At 64.6% G+C, this 20,237-nt stretch overlaps 1 protein-coding gene across 5 annotated transcripts in view; it reads right to left on the minus strand.

The window, feature by feature from the left end:
* The window catches only part of CELSR1 (cadherin EGF LAG seven-pass G-type receptor 1), a 99,540-nt gene extending 83,318 nt beyond the window's left edge, over nt 1-16,222 (minus strand). The window contains exon 1 of one of the 5 annotated variants that reach the window (XM_036301965.1): nt 12,108-16,213. In XM_036301965.1, the coding sequence (XP_036157858.1) occupies nt 12,108-15,687 (3,580 nt within the window). In that variant the 5' untranslated portion in view covers nt 15,688-16,213. Of the gene's footprint in view, nt 1-12,107 lie in introns of all 5 variants that reach the window. The other 4 variants (XM_036301964.1, XM_036301968.1, XM_036301966.1 and 1 more) reach the window with 4 other exon arrangements.
* Nucleotides 16,223-20,237: the final 4,015 nt, after the last annotated feature.

Here is a 20,237-nt window from a genome sequence, read left to right on the forward strand (position 1 = left end):
CAGGACCAACCAGGGCCCAGGTCACCTCCTCATCACGGGACCACCCAGGCTCCAGGCCACCTCCTCATCACGGGACCACCCAGGCTCCAGGCCACCTACTCATCACAGGACCAACCAGGGCCCAGGCGACCTCCTCATCACAGGACCACCCAGGCTCCAGGCCACCTCCTCATCACAGGACCACCCAGGCTCCAGGCCACCTCCTCATCACAGGACCACCCAGGCTCCAGGCCACCTCCTCATCACAGGACCACCCAGGCTCCAGGCCACCTTCTCATCACAGGACCAACCAGGGCCCAGGCGACCTCCTCATCACAGGACCACCCAGGCTCCAGGCCACCTCCTCATCACAGGACCACCCAGGCTCCAGGCCACCTCCTCATCACAGGACCAACCAGGGCCCAGGTCACCTCCTCATCACAGGACCAACCAGGGCCCAGGCCACCTCCTCATCACAGGACCACCCAGGGCCCAGGTCACCTCCTCATCACAGGACCACCCAGGCCCCAGGTCACCTCCTCATCACAGGACCACCCAGGCCCCAGGCGACCTCCTCATCACAGGACCAACCAGGCCCCAGGCCACCTCCTTCCTCATCACAGGACCACCCAGGGCCCAGGCCACCTCCTTCCTCATCACAGGACCACCCAGACTCCAGGCCACCTCCTTCCTCATCACAGGACCACCCAGGCTCCAGGCCACCTCCTCATCAAGGGACCACCCAGGGCCCAGGCCACCTCCTCATCACGGGACCACCCAGGGCCCAGGCCACCTCCTCATCACGGGACCACCCAGGGCCCAGGCCACCTCCTCATCACGGGACCACCCAGGCTCCAGGCCACCTCCTCATCACGGGACCACCCAGGGCCCAGGCCACCTCCTCATCACAGGACCACCCAGGCCCCAGGCGACCTCCTCATCACAGGACCACCCAGGGCCCAGGCGACCTCCTCATCACAGGACCACCCAGGGCCCAGGCCACCTCCTTATCACGGGACCACCCAGGGCCCAGGCCACCTCCTCATCACGGGACCAACCAGGGCCCAGGCCACCTCCTCATCACGGGACCAACCAGGGCACAGGCCACCTCCTCATCACGGGACCACCCAGGGCCCAGGCCACCTCCTCATCACGGGACCACCCAGGGCACCTATTTCCTCATCACGGGACCAACCAGGGCCCAGGCCACCTCCTCATCATGGGACCAACCAGGGCCCAGGCCACCTTCTCATCACGGGACCAATCAGGGCCCAGGCCACCTCCTCATCACGGGACCAACCAGGGCCCAGGCCACCTCCTCATCACAGGACCAACCAGGGCCCAGCCCACCTTCTCATCACGGGACCAACCAGGGCACAGGCCACCTCCTCATCACAGGACCAACCAGGGCCCAGCCCACCTTCTCATCACGGGACCAACCAGGGCACAGGCCACCTCCTCATTACAGGACCAACCAGGCCCAGGCCACCTTCTCATCACAGGACCAAACAGGCCCCAGGCTATAACAGCCCCGATGGTCCCCCCAGCGTCTAGCGCAGCCAAAATCTATGCCCGCACCTCCTCCTCGAAGTCAGCGCCACAGTGAGGAGTTCAGCCTGGCTCGGCTCTGACCCAAGTGCCCGCAGCCCAAGAGCCACCTGCGTCATCCCACGCCCGGCAAGTGTGGCTGCAGGAGAAGCCCTGGGCCCCCGCCCCACCCGGCCGCCTGCCTGTGCCACCCCAGCCTGGCGGGGCGCACCCCTGACTGCGCTGGGCCACCTGGCGTCCACTGAAAACTCCTCAACCACATCTCGGATTCAGGGATGCTTCACTCACACACCCACACCGACGAGGAGGGCCACCTGTGGCCTCGGCTGTGCACGTCCTCCAAGGCCACCGCTTTCCTTCCGTGGTGCCCGGCAGGTCCCGCCCCCGTCCCCCAGGACACCCCCTGGCAATGGTTTCCTTTTTAAACCCTTGATGTCCTGTAAGGAGAGTTCTGTGCCTTTAAGGGAAGGTCCTAAGCCTCGGACGTGGCCCACCCCCGGGGGCAGGACGGCCCGGAGAAGGCGACAGCCCTGTCCCCAGGGGCAGAGGCAGAGTGGGCGCAGGGGCAGCGACAAGCCCGCCTCGCGGCCTGAGACAGGAGAGTGGCGTCTGCCTCTGGGACGGGCTCGGGCTAGCGCCCCAGGTTAATAAAGCTGTTTCAAAAGTGGGGAGTGGAGAGGACGCCGCGGAGGGGGCTTGCCCGTGTGAAGCACTGAGCCCGCTCCTCTCTGCACTCACCTGCCAGACGGGCCTCTCCCTGCCCCTCCCCGGGCACCGCAGGCCGCGGGGCCAGCCGGGCACCAAGCTCCAGGAGCTGCCGGGCGCCAGAGCTCCCAGGAAGGGCCTGCGCTCGGCCTGGGGCTCTGGGGAGGACGAGGCCTGGAGAGGCGCATGCACCACCTGCCCCAGTGCCACCGGACAGCGGCCACCCTCTGCTAGCAGCAGCCAACCTGACCCCACGGCCAGGTAAGTCTGGATCTCGTTAGATATCCATAGAATAAACCCAAAGCAGCCATGAATATTCAGCTTGGAGAATGCCACCGATTTTAAAATATGACAAAAAAGTGTACAACTTTGAAGTGATAAAAATATTCCGGGCCCTGGCCGGTGTGGCTCAGTGGATAGAGCGTCGGCCTGCAGACTGAAGGGTCCCAGGTTCGATTCAGTCAAGGGCACATGCCCGGGTTGCAGGCTCCTCCCCAGTGGGGGGCATGCAGGAGGCAGCCAATCAGTGATTCTCTCTCATCATTGATGTTTCTATCCCTCTCTCCCTCCCCCTTCCTCTCTGACATCAATACAAATATATTAAATATACTAGAGGCCGATGCAGGAAATCCGTGCAAGTGCTCGGCCCTCGCAGCTCCTCGAAGCCCCTCGCAACCCCAGCTTCGTCCGGAAGGTCGTCAGGACGGTCGCTCTGCTGTTCGGTCTAATTAGCATATTAGCTCTTTATTATATAGGATATTAAAAGAAACGTTCCGGAACTTGACAGTCATGACGGCCGGCTGTCCACTCTAAAGCCCCCTCCCTGAGTCAGGCCGCCCGGAACCCCGGGGACAGCACCTCGGGCGATGCTGCAAGAATCCTCTCTCAACACAGTCCCGGGAGAAGCTCGCGCTTCCGGAGCGCCTCCTCGACAGGCAGCGTGGGCTCCGTGGGCCACGAATCGAGAGCCCCCTGGCCCAGGGGGTCAGTGCCTCCGTTTCCCTGAAGCCGCAGATACAAGTCTGGCCCCTGCAGGAGCTCAGCCCAGGGTCCACGCGGCTGCAAACTGGCTCTGGGTTCAAAAGAGGCCGGGCCAGTGGGCGGCAGAGCCAGGGAGGGAAAAGCCAAGTTCTGATGCGAACACAGCGGCTTCCCTGCCGGCCAGGGACCGGCGCCGCCCCCGCCCAGCCCGGTCCCGCCTCCGGGCCCCGCAGCCCGGTTTGCCCTGGAGGCAGACCCCAGCCAGGGCCTGTCCTTCTCTTTTCTTTTTTTGTTACTCCTCACCCGAGGACATTTCCCATTGACTTTTAGAGAGAGCGGGAGAGAGGGAAAGACAGAGAGAAACATATCGATTGGCTGCCTCCTGCACGCACCCCGGCCAGGGCCTGGGCCAGGGAGGAGCCTGACACCGAGGCACGCGTCCTTGACCGGAATCAAACCTGGGACCCGATGGTCCGTCCACAGGCCGATGCTCTATCCACGGAGCCACACCAGCCTGGGTGCCCTATTTCGCATTAAGAGGTGCTGGCCGGGCAGCAAAACCAGCCTCTGTGTCCCCCCGGCCCCCTGTCCTGCTTTCCCGGGCATCTCTGTCCCACAGTGAGCTGCCCACCCCAACACGCAGAGCTCACGGCCCTGGGCTTCCTGCCACACACACACACACACACACACACACACACACACACACCTGACCTCCGACGGCCGCCTGCCGGATGCACGGGAAATCTCTCAGCACCACACACCTTACTATTTTCCACCCGCTCTTCTCTGAAGATGGGGGGACGCTCCATGACACATCAGAGAATTTTCCATGCTCGCGAGAGACAGCCGGCCAGTGGGACCGGCGACGCCCACAGCGTGTCACCTGGCATCAGGCGCAAAAAGGCACCGGCGGGGGGTGGCCGTCTCAGCACAGGCCCATGCCCCGCACCCCCTTTCTGTGGGCAACGCATTCTGCACCCCTCCCTCCTGACCCCCCAGAAGCAGAAGCACCTCCCTCTAAACCACAGCCACTGTGATCTCCTAGGTGGTCCAGGGAGTGAGGAGCCTGTGTCAATACCAACGGGCCTGGGGCCACACTCATCGACTCTCAGGGCGCAGAGGAGGACAAAGGAGCAAGGTCCCCTGGGCACAGGGCATTCAAAGGGGCCAAAGGGAGCTGCTGGCCGCTCAGCCTCAGGGGGGAAACTTCCCCTCACGTCCCCCCCTCCGCCCCCGCAGAGGCGCTCCCCACAAGCCCAGCATCTGCTGGCCAGAACCGCTTTGTTTTGTTAGCCTTTTTTATTGTGGTAAGCGTGTGAAATGTCACCTTTTCATCGTTTTTAAGTTTGCAGTTGAGTGGCGTCAAGGACATTCACACTGTGGGCCACCCTCACCATCACCCACTCCCATAGCTCACCACCCCCCACCCCATAGCTCACCACCCCCCACCCCCATAGCTCTTCTCATCTCACACAAGGACCGGAGATCTGACCCCAGGGAGCACTAACCCGTTCCCCTCCCCAGCCCGGCACCCGCTCCCGCCCTGTGTCTGGATGAAGCTGACGGCTCCAGGGCCCCCCCCCCCCCCCATCGTCACAGCACCCGGCCCTCTGTGACTGTGACGGTGTGTCACCGGCGTGAAGTCCTCCGGGCTCACCGTGTTGCAGCAGCAGGTGTCGGGGCTTCCTCCCTGCCGAGGCTGATGGACAGCCAGTGCGTAACCGAGCTCATCGGCTCCCCCGTCGGCGCGCCCTGGGCCGCCTCCCGCCGTTGGCTGGCGCGCGGCACGCTGCCGAACACGGGTGTGCCGCACCTGTGGGTGACCCCGCTCTCACCCCTTCCGGGCGTGTACACCCAGGAGTGGAATTCCTGGGTCCTACGCTCACTTGCTGTTTCATTCCTTTGAGACCCGCCGCCCTGTCCCCCACGGGGCCGCGCCATCTCCCACGCGCACCAACCAGCGCACGAGGCCTCCACTCCCTACACCCTCCCGACATTCGCTGCTTCCTGTTTTGTTCTGTTTGTTTGGGGGACAGACACCCCACCGGTGGGAGGTGGTACCCACTGTGGTTCCGACCTGCGTTTCCCCCGATGAGCAACGCGGAGCATCTTGTCACACACCTGCTGGCCACCTGCACGTCCCCTCGGGTCCTTCGCCACCTTCTATTCGAGGGGCTTGTTCTGTGGCTGAGCCAGAAGCATTCTCTACACCAGGGGTCCTCAAACTTTTTAAACAGGGGCCAGTTCACTGTCCCTCAGACCGTCGGAGGGCCGGACTATAGTTTAAAAAAAAACTGTGAACAAATTCCTATGCACACAGCGGCGGCAAAAACACCCGGCGGCCGGATAAATGTTTTCGGCAGCCGCAGGTGGCCCGCGGGCCGCAGTTTGAGGACCCTGCTCTATACGTTCTGGGTAGTAATCCCTTATCCGACATACGATTCGCGAATATTTTCTAGCAGCTTGGAATGAAACCACTTCTCGGCACCTGAGCCGCATACGGCCAGAGAAAGGTTCCCCAAGTCACAGCCACACCCCTCAGCTGGGTTCCGGTTCTCTGATCCTCAGCCAACAGAATGTCCCGGGGAGGCCCTCGAAGTCGCTGCTTAAATCACGTCTGCGTACCTATGCGTGTGAACATGTGTTGGTGTGTACATTCGTGTTTGCAAGCATGTGTGTGCTTGTGCATGTGTGGTTACATGTACATTTGTGTGTGCATGTGTGTCTGTGAGTGTGCATGTGTGTGTGCGTTTGTGTGCGTGCGTGTGCATGTGAGCACGTGTGTGTCTGCGTGTCTACGTGTTGAGGGAAGAGCCCAGGGTGTTGTGAGAACAGGCACCCAGCGGGGATGAAAACGCAGAGCCGGCGGGGCTGTCTCCGTTGGGAATGTTCGCGACTGCCCGTGTGCACACGTTCTCACCTGAAGCCAAAGCCGCAGGAGTTTTCCTGAAAACGCCTCTTCCTTTCACCAGGCCACGCCCCCAGCACCACACGGGCTGGGGGGCCTGTCTTCTGCCGGAGCCTCCCTCTGGGCCCCAAGCGAAGGCGGTAGAGCCACTGTGGCCCTGGCAAATAGAACCCCAGGACCCCTCGGCTCGTCCCATAAACAATCCACAGGTATCGGCCAAGCCCCTACTGTGTGCGCACTCGTCGCCCCCACAAACACAAGGTGGCCCCCTGACCTCTACAGCCTGAGGCCCTGACCGCCCTTCCCGCCCCCCCCATCTCCTCAGGACCCCCGGTTCCCCTCCCCAAACCAACACCCAGAGGGCCAGAGGCCTGTGCACGCCCCCGGCAGGAATCCGATCTGCGGCTTCCATGTGAACTGCGTGTTCGGGTTACACGACAAGGAGAAAAACCAGAAAACTATTCCCCAAAGGCAGTGAGCGGGAGGAAGCCAGGCCAAGCGAGGAAGGTTTCCCGCCCATCCCCCACTCGATGCAATCCACCTCGAGCATCGGGGGCTGGCAGGGGCGTGGCCCGTGGCCCCGTGCCACACGCCCCGGGCTCGCAGGGTGCTGCCAGCGCCTGGCACCCACCAGCCACCTCCCTGGTTCCTGCTCTTGGGCATCAACATGGGCAGGTGTGTGCGCAGCCCAGATCAGATGGGCTTCCCACCGGGACACTGGGTCCTGCACCAAGTTCTGGCGTCACCAACACTGCCAGCCACTTTTCCACACGGATTTCAGCACCGCCCCCGAGAGGGCTCAGGTGCCTGCGACCTGTCCTGTCTCCCTCACTGGTCGGTGGGCCAGACGGAGACCTCAGGTCACAGGCAGCCGTGCTGAGACGGGGCACCTGGCCCTCCTGAGTCCAGGCCACCTGTGGCCTCGGCCCTGCCACGGTCCCTGCCCTCTGGCTCCTCCATCACAGGCCGTGACTCCACGGGAAGCGGAAGCTACCGTCCCCGCCCCCACCCCGCAGCCCTGTCCACACTCAGCTTGGCCACACAGCCTCAGGGTTACCACCAACCAAGACTTGTCCCCCACGCCCACAGACCCCAAAGGTGCCAGTGCCCGCTGGGTGCACACCTACCTGGGCAGGTGGGCTGGAGGACGGGCTGGGTGGGCAGATGAACAGGTGAGCTCCCCTTCGCTCTCAACTCAGCCAGGTCCCGCCCGGCTCCCACGGCCTCTGCTCTGAGCCTCACTCACCCCCAGGGACCTGTCCTCTGCTCCCCCGGGGGCTCCCAGCCCCCCCAGCACTCGGCTCTCACGAAGGCCACCAAGGGCCTCCCCTTCTAACCAAACCACATCTCTGTCCTCAGGCTCCCAACTGGCACTGGCGACCCTGCAGGACCCCCTCCCCCGACGCCAGAGCCAGGCCCTGGGGTGTCTCCTGCCCCAGCCCCCATGCTGGTCCATTCCACCCGACAGGACACTGGGCCACAGCCCCTGCGGCTGTGCCTGAGCCCCGCGCTCATCTCACGCCGGCAGACAGGTCGCTGACCACTCCCAGCCCTCACCGTCCTCGTGTCAGCCCCGCAGCCGTCCTGACCACCTCTAGCCATGACCCCCGCTGGTCTCTCCCAGCCAGACCTGCACGTCTGACCATCTAACCTCACGACCCACTCTGTCACCCTTGCTCCTCAGCCTCAAGCTGGGCCCTCCCCTCCGTGCTCACTGCCCAGAGCCCTCCCTCTCAGCTGCTTAGACACCACCCCAACCTTGGCCCCAAGCTCCCCTCACCCCCTCCCAGGCCGTCCAGCCAGCCTCCCCATTTCCCCCTGCCAGGGACCCATTTATCCACTGTTGGTCTCCCCCGCCTTCCGAGACCAGGCCACAGGGCTCTCCGGGGCCTCACACAGTAGGCCTGGCACACAGTAGGTGCTCAATAAACCCTCCTTTGCTTCTGAGCCCGTGTTTCTGAAAGTCTGTTAGCGTCGACTCTCTCCAGAGCTGCTGCAGCCCTTCCACGGCTAACCGGCGGCCCTAAGCCCCTGACTCTGCCACGGGAGCACCGGCTGGACGACTGGGCTGGTTCAAGCCGAGACCCAGAAAAAACAAAGCGCCTGCACCCGGGCCTGGTACAGTGGCCGCCTCCCACTTCCTTGTTTGCAATCGTCTGTGTAAACGTGCCCACGGCATCCTGTATTTAACCAGCAAATCCCTCCTAAAGCGATAGCAAGCCTGGGCGCCACCGCACCACGTCCCCTCCGCCCGCGTCAGCGGAAAGGCCGCTCCCGCCCACGGCACCGTCCAGCTCGGCGGTTCTCAACCTGTGGGTCGCGACCCCTTTGGCGGTCGAACGACCCTTTCACAGGGGTCGCCTAAGACCATCCTGCACATCAGATATTTACATGACGATTCATCACAGTAGCAACATGACAGTGATGAAGTAGCAACGAAAATAATGTTATGGTTGGGTCACGACATGAGGAGCTGTATTAAAGGGCCAGAAGGTTGAGAACCACTGGGCTAGCTTTTCCTGACACGCCCGGACGACGCATCGACCCACCATCTTTACTCCGCAAGGCAAGCGCTGCCTCCCCCATGCCCGTGGGTCCCCCTCCCGCCCCCCGAAAGCAGGGCCATTTCCCACCGAGTGTCATGTCCTCCAAGGCCCGGCTGAGGCTCTGCACCCGCAGGCACACACCGGCCCGAGTTGGATTAAAATGGCAACGTTACCACCACACCCTCCGCCTGGAGGAGACGGCGGCAGCACCGACGCTCGAAAGCCCCGCCGTTACCAGCCGGTGCTTTCAAGACCCAGGCCCATCTCTAACCATCGTAAAGAAGTCCCACCTCAAAAACAGGTTTCAATGCTTTAACTGACTGTAGAGAGAGGGGCAGGGCAGGTGCCCTGCAACCTGGGCCTGGGCCTTGACCCGGAAGCGAGCCAGTGGCCTCTCGGTGCACAGGATGGCGCTGAGCCACCCCGGCCAGGGCTCCACCACCACATCTTCAATCTCATTAAAAACCATCTCACGGGAGACAAACATCTGTGTGGCTGGATGTCACCCCCACACGGCGGCTACCTGGACTCGACTATATGCACAATTCAAAAGCTTTTCAAATACCTGCCGTGTTTTGTCCTCAGGAGGCTACAAAAAACCATGAGCACCATCTACTCACAGAGGGAATGGCCGCTGGAGCCCCCGGCCCCAGGCGGAAAGGAGTGGCCGACTCCCAGCAGTCCACCCAGGCCCCCCCCAGGCCCCGCCCCCAGGGACCTACTGTTAGGCCCCGCCCCCAGCAGGGCTGGTAGCTTTAGGGCCTAAAGTTTAGGCCAGTGAGGGCGAACCTCTGACACGCGAACTCATTTTTTCGGTTGGTTTTTCTTTGTTAAATGGCATTTAAATATATAAAATAAATATCAAAAATATAAGTCTTTGTGTTACTCTGGTTGCAAATATCAAAAAAGTTCTATATGTGACACGGCACCAGAGTGAAGTTAGGGTTTTTCAAAATGCTGACACGCGAGCTCACAAGGTTCGCCATCACTGGTTTAGGCCCTTCCTGGCAAGGAGCCCACAAAACCTCATCTGGGCTGTTCGTGGGCAGCCCTGCGGGGCGGTGATTCTGCATTCGAGGCTCCAGGGCAGGACTGCCAACGGGGAAGCCAGTAACACTTCATTGAAAACAGCCGATGCCTTTGAAACAACAGCTCTCTCCACGGTTCCCCAATAAAACCTGAGAATGGCCTCTGTTAATTGAAGGGCAGATCTCTTTGCTTTGTTTTCTTTCTACGGGGTGCTCTGCTGTTTGGAGTTACAGAGTTTTATAGTTTACAGTGATTAGCTTCTTGGGAGCATGACATCGGAGCCCAGTGTTCTCAGGGCTACCTAGCACCCGAAGGGGCCTATTGTACACCAGAACAAGGATCCGCCATGGACACAATTCACCGAGCCACTAATTTCTCAAAAGCTCTGTCCCCGGAAAGCGAGGGTGCTGGGGGGCGGGGGGGGTTGTGTTTCTGGGTCGTGGTGTGCACCGGGACTCCTGCTCCCTGTGTGACCCTGGGGATGTGGAGGCCTGAGCCTTGGTCTCTACATCTGTAAAACGGCAGCAGCCAAACACCACTCGCCCCCCAGCAACCAGAAGAGTGAGTGACAGTGTAAATAAAGATTATAGAAAACTGCTTGATACCCAGTAAAAGGTCCTCGTTATTCCCTGGGGAGTCGACACCTGAGCCCCAGTGCCTGATTAAACGAAGGTGTGTCACGTGGGATGCGGTGCCCAGCAGGAATCACTGGGACAATCTCCCCGCCACCTCCGGCTGTGGTCCAGGCTGTGGGCCCACCAGGTAGGCCAGCCGGCCCTGAGCGACTAACCTCTTTTGAACGAAATCCACCCTAAACCCTGTTATCCGGCCGACACAGGGGGCCCACATTCCTGACGGCCCAGACGCAAAACATCGCCGATCCCAGCACGCACCGCTCCACAGAGCGCCCCGTCCCTGTGCCGTCGGCACCCTGGGGCCCTGCCAAGCCGTGTTTATGTGGGCTGAGTTCCCGCTCTGCTTTATCCAGCAGATAAAGAAATAAGAAAACGCACATGGAATTTAGGAAAGACTTTCTAAAAAATGGTGTCGCTGCTCAGAGTAGCCCACACCCTGGCCAACAGTTCTCGCTGAGGGGCTATTCCGTATTCTCTGCACGTATTCGCGGCCTCACACAACCTAAAGTACCACCCGCTGACAGACGGCACGGCCCAAACCTGCGTTGAAGTATTGCATCGCCTCAAACCGTGCATAAGTCCCGGGCCTCACAAGCAAGCAGCCAGAACCTGTGGGCTGCCCACCCTGAGCACAGACAGAATTGCAGCCAACTGTGGAATCAAACGCAGTCAGAAAGTAAACCTTTTCATTCTCCCTGGGCTCCCACGGTGATAGCATATCCTAATAATTTGTTGTTTAAATGACTAATCTGAAACATTGACTCAACCCGCCCACCCCCCATCCGAGCCTTTCTTGGTGATAATTAAGGTGCACAGCCTGCACCAGCTGATCGCACCCACAGGTGGGCCCCTGAGGAGCTGCAGGGGGTCCCTTTATTGTTCCCAGACAACACCCCCCCACACACACACACACCCCAAATCCTTCAAATCCTTCTTTCTCCGGAGTCTCTCCAATCCCACACCCACTCTGGGTCTCCCTCTCCCCAGCCCCACAGGCCCCGCCCGCCTGGCACATGGGGGCCCGCTCTTTGCTGCCAAGCATGTGGCTGGCTGAGCCAAAACAGTCCCTTCCAGTCCCTTCCAGCCCAGAGCGGGCCAGCAGGGGTCCCACACTGGCTCCCCCAGCGACCGGGGCAGGCCTCTGAGTAACACCCAAATGTGAAGCCCGCGTCTAGTGCAGAAGCGAAGATCAAACATGGCTCCGCTTTGCAAAGCGCTCCCACAGGGAGCACACACAGCCCACTGTCATTATCCGCAGGAGACGGAGAGGAGACGCAAGGGCCCCGGCTCCAGCCGTATTACAGGGTGACTCAGGGGCCCATCCGGCAATTCCCCACGGTCCCGCCCGGGAACTAATTGGCACCTGAGATGGGCAGTGACCTTTCATCTTTCCAGACAAGTGTGTGGCTGATGGCAAAGCCTCAGCAGCAAACCCGATGACTCAGATAACCCCGGAGACCAGGTCTGAGCAGCACAGCTCGGTGGCCGCGGCCAGCCGAGGGAGGCGCCAAGAAGCCCGGTCTTGAACTTGAAGAAGCCCAGGCCTGTTCCCAGCAAAAATGCTGAGGGAAGCAGTGCCGTGTCCCTCCCGCCCGCTTGGCGGGGTGGGGAGCACCACCCCTTTCCCGCTTGCAGCACCCAACCATCCAACCGGAGGCCACACATCCCCCCCCAGTCGCCTGGGCCCTGCCCGAATGCGCCCCAGCACGCCCGGCAGGCCCCTGGCGGGTCCCAGCGGGTCCCGGGCAGCCCCGCAGGCGCCCAAGGGCCACTCACCGGACACAGACACCTCCATCAGCGCCTCCAGCGGCCGGTTGTTGTCCAGGTCCCGGCTGAGCTGCAGCTCGCCCGTGGCCGCGTCCAGGAGCAGCAGCCGCAGCTCATTGCCCTGCAGGAAGGTGTAGTTGAGGCTGTCGGAGAGGTCGGGGTCGTGGGCCGGGATGCGGCCGATCACGCCGGCGGGGAAGCTGTTGGACTTGTTGGTGACGTAGTTGTTGAAGAGGATCTGGAAGTCGGGCAGCACCGGCGGGTTGTCGTTCTGGTCCAGGAGGCGGACGCGCACCGTGGCCCGGCTGACCAGAGGGGCCGAGGTGGCCTGCACCACCAGCACGTACTCCCGCCGCACCTCGAAGTCCAGCTCGGCCAGGGCCCGCAGGTCCCCGCTCAGCAGGTCCAGCTGGAAGACCTCGGGCACGTTGCCCTCCACGATCTGGTACATGATCTGGGCGTTGGGGCCCTCGTCGGGGTCATGGGCGCGAATCCTGGCCACCACGGACCCCACCGGGCTGTTCTCCTCCACCAGCAGCTCCAGTTCGTCCCTCTCAAACACGGGGGGGTTGTCATTAATGTCCAGGACGGTCACCTGGATGTCCACGGAGGCGCTCAGGGGCGCCGGGCTCCCCCGGTCCACAGCCAGGACCCGAAGTGTGTACACGGCGACGTTCTCCCGGTCCAGCCGGCGCTGGGTGCGGATCACGCCGGACGTGGGCTCGATGTAGAAGTCCCCGTCGCCATCGTCGCCACCCTGGAAGGTGTAGAGCAGGCGGCCGTTGGGGCCCGAGTCCCGATCGGTGGCCGAGACCTGGAGGACGCTGGTGGATGGGGGCGCATCCTCGAAGACAGAGCCCTGGTAGAAGTCCCGCAGGAACCGGGGCGCGTTGTCGTTGGCATCAAGGATGAGGATCTCCAGGGAGGTGGTGTCGGACTTCTGGGGGATGCCATTGTCCCGGGCCGTGATGGCCAGCGTGTAGGCCGCCTGGTCCTCGTAGTCCAGCTCCGTCAGCGTGTAGACGGTGCCGCTGTCGGGGTCGATGCGGAACTGCGGCACGGGGTCCTCCAGCACGTAGGTGATGCGCGCGTTCTCGCCTGTGTCCTCGTCCGTGGCGCCGATGGTGGCGATGGAGGTGCCCACAGGCCGGTCCTCGCGGACACTCACGGTGTAGTGGGAGCTCTGGAACACCGGCCGGTGCGTGTTGGCGTCCGTGACGTTGATGAAGACCTGCGCGGTGTGCGAACGCGTGCCGTCCGACGCCGTCACCGCCAGGACGTACTGCCGCTCCTGCTTGTAGTCCAGCGGCAGCGCCAGGGTGATGAGGCCGCCGCCGCTCTGGCTGCTGAGCGCGAAGCGGTTCCGGGTGTTGCCGCCCGTGAGCTGGTAGGTGATCACGCTGTTGGCGTCGCGGTCGAGGGCGCGCAGGGTCAGCACGCTGCTCCCCACGGCCGCGTCCTCGTTCAGGCGCAGCTCGTACGCCGGCTGCGTGAACACGGGGTCATTGTCGTTCACGTCCAGGACCGTGATGGACACGCTGGCCGAGGAGCTCATGGGCGGTGAGCCGTGGTCCACAGCCTCCACCGCGAAGCTGTAGCGCTCCACCGCCTCCCGGTCCAGCTCGGCGCGCACGGTGATCCAGCCCGAGCTGTTGTGGATCTGGAAAGGGAAGTCCGCGGCCGAGGCGGGGCCCTGGGCGCCGGCGCCCCCCGCGGAGGCGGAGGCCGTGTCCACCAGGCGGTAGCGCAGGCGCGCGTTCTCCCCCGCGTCCGCGTCCACGGCCTGGATGTGCAGCACCGAGTGGCCCAGCGGCACGTTCTCCAGCACGGCCGCCTGGAACGGGCTGCTCACGAAGATGGGCGCGTTGTCGTTCACGTCCAGCACCTGCACCGAGACCAGCCCCGAGGAGTTGATGAGCGGCGGCCGGCCCCCGTCCTGCGCCTTGATGCGCAGCGTGTACTCGCGGATGGCCTCGAAGTCCAGCGGGTTGATCACGTCCAGGCTGCCGCTCAGCGAGTGCAGGTGAAACTGCCCCTTCAGGTTCCCGCTGACGATGCTGTAGTGCAGGGCCGCGTTCTGGCCCTGGTCCCGGTCGGTGGCCTGCACGCGCAGCACCGGCGTGTTCACTGCCACGTCCTCAGGCACCCGGACCACGTAGCGCGTCTCGCTGAACTGCGGGTAGTTGTCATTCTCGTCCTCCACCGTGATGTGCACCGTGGCCGTGGCGCTGAGTGGGCCCGGGCTGCGGCCCTGGTCGTTGGCCTCCACCAGCAGCTGGTACTCCGCCTCCTCCTCCCGGTCCACCGCCGCCCGCGTGCGCACCACCCCGGAGCGCGCATCGATCTCGAAGACGCCGCGCGCGCCCTCCAGCAGGCGGTAGCGCATGTCGGCGTTGGAGGGCGCGTCGCCGTCCGTGGCGCGGATGGTCAGCACCTCGTAGCCCACCTCCAGGTTCTCGCGCACGCGCTCCCGGTACTCGGACTGCTCGAAGGCCGGGCTGTGGTCGTTGGTGTCGCTGACCGTGACGGTGAGGTAGGTGGCGGCCGAGCGCCGCGGCAGGCCGTGGTCCACGGCGCTCACCTTGAGCACGTGCGTGTCCTTGGTCTCGCGGTCCAGCGGGCGGGCCGTGCTCACCGCGCCCGTGTCCGAATCGATGAGGAAGAAGCCGTTGGAGCGCTCGTCGAACAGCGCCTCCATCTGGTAGCTCAGGCGGCCCGCCTCGCCCTCGTCGGGATCGTGCGCGCGCAGCTCAATGACCGCGGTGCCCGCCGGCTCGTTCTCGGGCACCGACACCTGGTAGCTGGGCAGCGGGAACTGAGGGCTCGTACCGCCGCCGGCACCCCGCCGGGCCCGCCTCGCCGTCCCTGCCCTGGTCGGTCTTGGCGGCGACGGCGACGGGGAGGGTGTCCCCGCGGCCGTCTCCAACTCCAGCTCCACCCGGATGGCGCCGGCCGCGCGCCTCAGGGCACACAGCAGGCGCAGGCGGGCCGAGCCGCCCGGCGGCAGGCAGACCGGGCCGCGCGGGCAGAGGCGGCCGGGGTGCAGCGGGCAGCGGCAGGCCGGGAACGTGGTCAGGGCCGCCAGCGCCGAGTGCAGAACGGCCCCGCCGCCGCCGGGGGCCGGGAAGCAAAGCGCCGCGCCGGGCCCGGGCACCGTCAGCACGGCCCTCGCGCGAAGCTCCGCGCCGATGGCCCGTCGTGGCCGGAGCCGGGCGCCGCAACCAGAGCCGTACGCGCGCGCCCGCAGGCGGAGGCTCAGCACGGTCGGGGCGCCGCGGGCTGCCAGGCGGACGTGCAGCGGCAGCGGGCGTCCCCCGAGGCGCGCGCAGCTGCGGGGCCCCGGGCCCGGCCCGTGCCGTCGCCCACCCAGCCGCCCGTCGCGGCTCACGTCCAGCGACTCTCGTAGCGCCCGGTGGGTGCGCACGGCGTCCAGCGCGTAGGTCCAGCCGGGACCGAGGGTGAAGGCGCGGGCTCCGCCGGGCACGCGCAGCTCCCAGGCGGCCGCTCGGAGCCCCAGCACCGGTAGGGCGGCGGCCGCGGCCAGGAGTAGCAGCGAGGGCAGCACGGGCGGCGGCGGCCGCGGCGCCATGGCCCCGAGCCCGAGCCGGGCGCCGGAGCACAATCCATGCACCCGGCGCGGCTCCGCATCCACCCGGGGGGCGGCTCCCGTGCGCCCGGCTCCCGGCCCTCGAGGCAGCCCGCGCCCCGCCTCTCCGGGGGCCCGTGCGGGGACACCGGCGGCCGCGCGCCCTGCCTCGCCCGCAGCTTCCACTTCGAGAGCACTTTGCGAAAGTTTGCTAAGTTGGTTTCAAGATGGCTCCTCCTCGCGTTCCGGGAGGTGCCGCGCATCAACCTGCGGTGGCGGCGGCTCCAGGTGGCTCCCGCGGGCGCCCGGCTCGGCGGCGTGGGAAGCGAGGCGGGCCCGGCGCGGGGCGGGGGCTGCGCTCCTGGAGCGGCCTGGAGAGCACCGCGCCGCTCGGACCCCAGCGGCCGGCTGCTGCCTGGGCGGTGCGCTCGCCCGCGCCCCCTCTGCCCGCGCTCTCCCCGCCCCGGCCGGGCCCCGCCCCGCCCCTGGCCCAGCAGCGTATTGTTCGGCCCGGGGGGGAGCCGGCCCGGAGGTGCGCGCCTGGGAGATCGCTATGGAGACGCGGGGGCGCAGCGGAGGCGGGGGTGGGGCCGGGCCCACTCCCCTGCGGCCTCCCCACCCGCCTCCCTGGGGGGCGGGGCCGAGGGGGCCGGGCCGGGAAAGGCGGGGTTGGGCCCCGGGGCGGCCGCTACCGGTGGGGCGGTGGCTCTGCCTGTCCGGGCCGGCGAGGCCCAAAGCCCCCGCATCCCACCCTGTAGAACGGGTCCGCGGAGACCGCCGTGCCCGCCGCTGGGCGGGTTGGACCCGGGAGGGGAGAGACGGTGCGAGGTGCCGGGCGCCCGCCTGCGTTACTGACGGAGGAGGCTGCTGGGGGGGGCGGGGGGTCACACCTCCCCAGCAAAAGGCCGGAGGCTAAAGCGCCCCCCCCCCCCACGGAGCTCCTTCGGGACTTTGAAACCTAACCGGCCACTAACTGCATTCAGATGCCACTTGGTTGGAAGCACTTTTAAGCGAAAAGCAAAACCGCCCGGTTGACATTTGGTATTTGCAGCGGGGACAGCGGAGAGCTCACGTCCGGCGCGTGCGAAGGGCCGGGTGTTCGCGAACCCATCGTCGAGTCCCAGAGGCTCCGGCTACTTCCCAACGAATCACGACCGACCGCAGGGCGCGGGGGCCGGGGAGGTGGCCTGGGGTGGGGACCGCCTGGGGGTGTTTAGAACCTTGCGGCAGCACCCCGGCCCGCCACTGCCTCCTGCAGGCACTGCCCCGAGGGTGAGGAATGTGGGGAGCTCCCCTCTCCTGTGCCGCCCCTGGCGGGGGTGCCAGAGCCGACTGGCCCGGGCTTTGCAGTGGTCAGGGAAGTGGGGCAGCAGGGACAGGGTCGCCCCGGGGGAAGCGGTGAGGAGGGGGGCAGGTGCTGACTCCTCACAGGGCGGGTCTTTCTGGAGAGGGAGGGGCCGCTGGGGCCGCTGCATGTCCTGCTGAGAGGAGGCAGGTGCGGAGCCGGCAGGGAAACAAATAGATGAATAAATAGCCTGACCCAATATCGCTCCAAGTCGCCAAAAACACAGTCTTTGGGCTGAAGCCAAATATGAGCTTTGCGTCCCATTAGCCACACTTGGAGGACATTATTGACCAAAAGACGGGTTTGCTCTGGAAGCTGGTACTCGGGGACTTTCCACTGAGTCCCCAGGAAAGGAGCTGCTGGAGGAAGGGGAGGAGGGAGAGTCCCGCCCTCAGTGCGACCCTCAGGACCTCCGCCTGCCCTGCCTCTTCCTGGGGAGGCGCAGGGGGGGCCTCCCAGAGGACCCCCAGCCCCAGTGGGAAGCTCTCTGTGGGGTGAAGGGCAGCAGGCCCACCTGGGGGTCCCGGCCGGCCTGTTTTGCGCTAGGACTTTACTTTGGTGGGTTGGGTTTAAATAAACAAAAGCTCCTGTTGCAAGCGCTGCTGCTGTCTGAAAACTCACATGCAGGGAGGGAGCTGGGTGTGGGCAGCTTTCACTTTCCGGAATAAGACACCTGGGCTGGGAGATAACCACAGAACATGCCCGGCACTTCCTGGCCCCAGGGCCCTGAGGGGACAGGGCAGCTGTCCCTGCAGGATGTCCAGCTCAGCCCCGCAGGCAAGGATGGCTCCATTAGCGGTCAGTCAGAGCAGGCCCAGCCCCAGGCTCTGGGAGAAGCGCCCGGAGGGAAGGACAGGCCAGCAGGGGTGTGAGGGCAGTCGGAAAGGTGAGAGTGTGGGAACAGGGCTGTCCACTCTTTTTTTTTTTTTTTTTAAAGAAATCCAAGGTTTTTTTTGTTTGTTTTTAAATATATTTTTATTGCTTTCAGAAAGGAAGGGAGAAGGAGAGTGAGAAACATCCACGATGAGAGAGAATCGTGGATCAGCTGCCTCCTGCACGCCCCACACTGGGGATTGAGCCCACAACCCGGGCCTGTGCCCCAACCGGGAATTGAACTGTGACCTCCTGGTTCCTAGGTCGACGTTCAACCCCTGAGCCACGCTGCTCGAGCTGGACTGTCCATCCTTGGCCCGAGGGAGTGACGCTACATTGACCTCTGCATAGCGCCCTGTGCACGCTCCTGCAGGCACGCACCATGTGAAGGGGCGTGGGGTTGAGAGGCAGCTGCAGGCCGTCCCCCTGCCTCAGGGAACAGTCATTGAGACTCTGAGGCAGCTGGTGCCTCACAGGCAAGTTCCATTCTGCCACTAAGTGGTCACGTGACCTTCGCCAGGTCCTACCTCCCTCCTGTCCAGCTGGGGTAACTGGGGAGTCTAGCGTCCTGGTGTCCTTGGGGGAGGCCGGCACAGGCCTGGCTCACGTGCGGACTCACGGGGGGGGGGGGGGCTGAGCCTTATGTCGCGTCATTGTCACTGAGCGCAGGCCCATCGCTGTCTTCGGCTCCGCGGTTGGTGCTGTGGGTTAAACTGTGCGTGCACGTGTCCACGCTCACGGAGAGGCAGGGACCCTTCATCCCACCCCCAGGGGCATCTGGGCTCCCCCCGATCCAGCCCACCAGGGTGTCCACAGAAGGGCTGAGGCCCCGGTGAGCAGTGCTGTGGGCGGCCTGGCCAGCACCCCTGCCCTCCCCCGTGGGGTGACTAGAAGCAACAGAGTGGCCTCTCCTCCCACTCGCCGGCTCTCAGGGGTTACACTGGGGGCTCGGGGTTCGGCTCCTGGGCCCTCAGAGCTGCTGTTGTACTTCACACACCCGGGGTGTCCGCGGGAAGTGAGCACTTTAAAAGGAAGAAAACTGACAAGGAGACGAGAGCCGAGGGTTTCTGGGGTTGTACACCCTCCAGACAGCAGCCCAGGACCTCGCTGCCAGGGGCGCGGACCAGAACCCACGGGAATCCTGGAGCCTGTTGCTCCCACAGCGCCTTCCGGCCCGTCCTGAGCAGCCGAGCGAAGGGAGCACGCGGGAAGCAAGCCCGCCCGGCCTCCCGTCGCCCTCTTTTTGGAATCCAGAGGGAGACAGCTCGGCAGGCCGCCTCCCTCCCCAGGCCCCCGCTGGGTGGGAAAATTGGGGAAGTTCGAGCACGGAACCCAAGCGGGGCCTGACTTCACCGGGTCGGGTCGTCCACAGAAGCAGGCCCGCGGGCATGAGCCCGGCACACGCCTCCTGTGCCTGCGCTTCCCGGGAACCCCACGGAAAACTGTTCTCTGCTGGGAGGTTGGCAGAGCCTTCACGTGGCAAACGCGGCGGTTTCTCCGGCTGAGGTGTGGCCGCGGGGCCCTGGGGGAGGTGCTCCCCGCCCTCAGGTGCTCCCAAGGGCCCGCCCCTGAGCAACCTGCGCCCACCGCCCCTGGACGGGCATCAGCTCCAGGAAGGTTCTGGAAGCTGGTATGTGCCAGGCTGGATCCCCAATCTCCTGACGGACGGAGTACTGTGGACACGGGGTGATGGGCACAGGTCCCGAGCCTGGTGCTGCCATTCGTTTCTGGGGAGCCGTGGGGGTGGCAGGACAAAGCACCAAAACGCATCCCCCCACCCAGAAGCACCCAGCCAGTCCCAGACAGCCCTCCCGGTTCCAACTGGGGCTGCAGTGGCCTCTAGTGGCCGAGCACAGTCCCTGCCCCTGAGCAGGTGGCCCACAGCAGCAGGGCCCAGCCCTGGTGTGTGTGAGCTCAGGCCGCGGGCCCTGCGACCGCTCTGCCACACTGGGCTCTGCAGGGTGAGGGGCCCAGGCCCCCTGCACGCATGGCCGACAGGAGCTGGGCCACCCACGCCTGGAGAATGGCCTGAACGGGCAGACAAGGAGGGGCCAGCTGCAGTCCCTGCGCTCCTGGAGGCCACAGGGGCTGCTCTTGGGGAGGCAGCTGGGCCAGGGGGCTCCCAAGGACCAAGGAAGGTCACCCATGGCAGGAGAGCCAAGCGGGGGGCGGCGTCTGTGCTGGGACAGGAAGGGGGACCAGGTGCCACCAGGCAGACTCAGCTCTGCTGGGTCCACAGTGGAAAGTACCTGGTCTGTCATTACAGGCACCGCCGCTGTGGCCGACATTATTCCCTCCACACACACATGCACGTGCACGTGCATGCATGCACATG

This window comes from Myotis myotis, unplaced genomic scaffold (assembly GCF_014108235.1).
Source record: "Myotis myotis isolate mMyoMyo1 unplaced genomic scaffold, mMyoMyo1.p scaffold_m19_p_3, whole genome shotgun sequence".
Lineage (NCBI taxonomy): Eukaryota > Metazoa > Chordata > Mammalia > Chiroptera > Vespertilionidae > Myotis > Myotis myotis.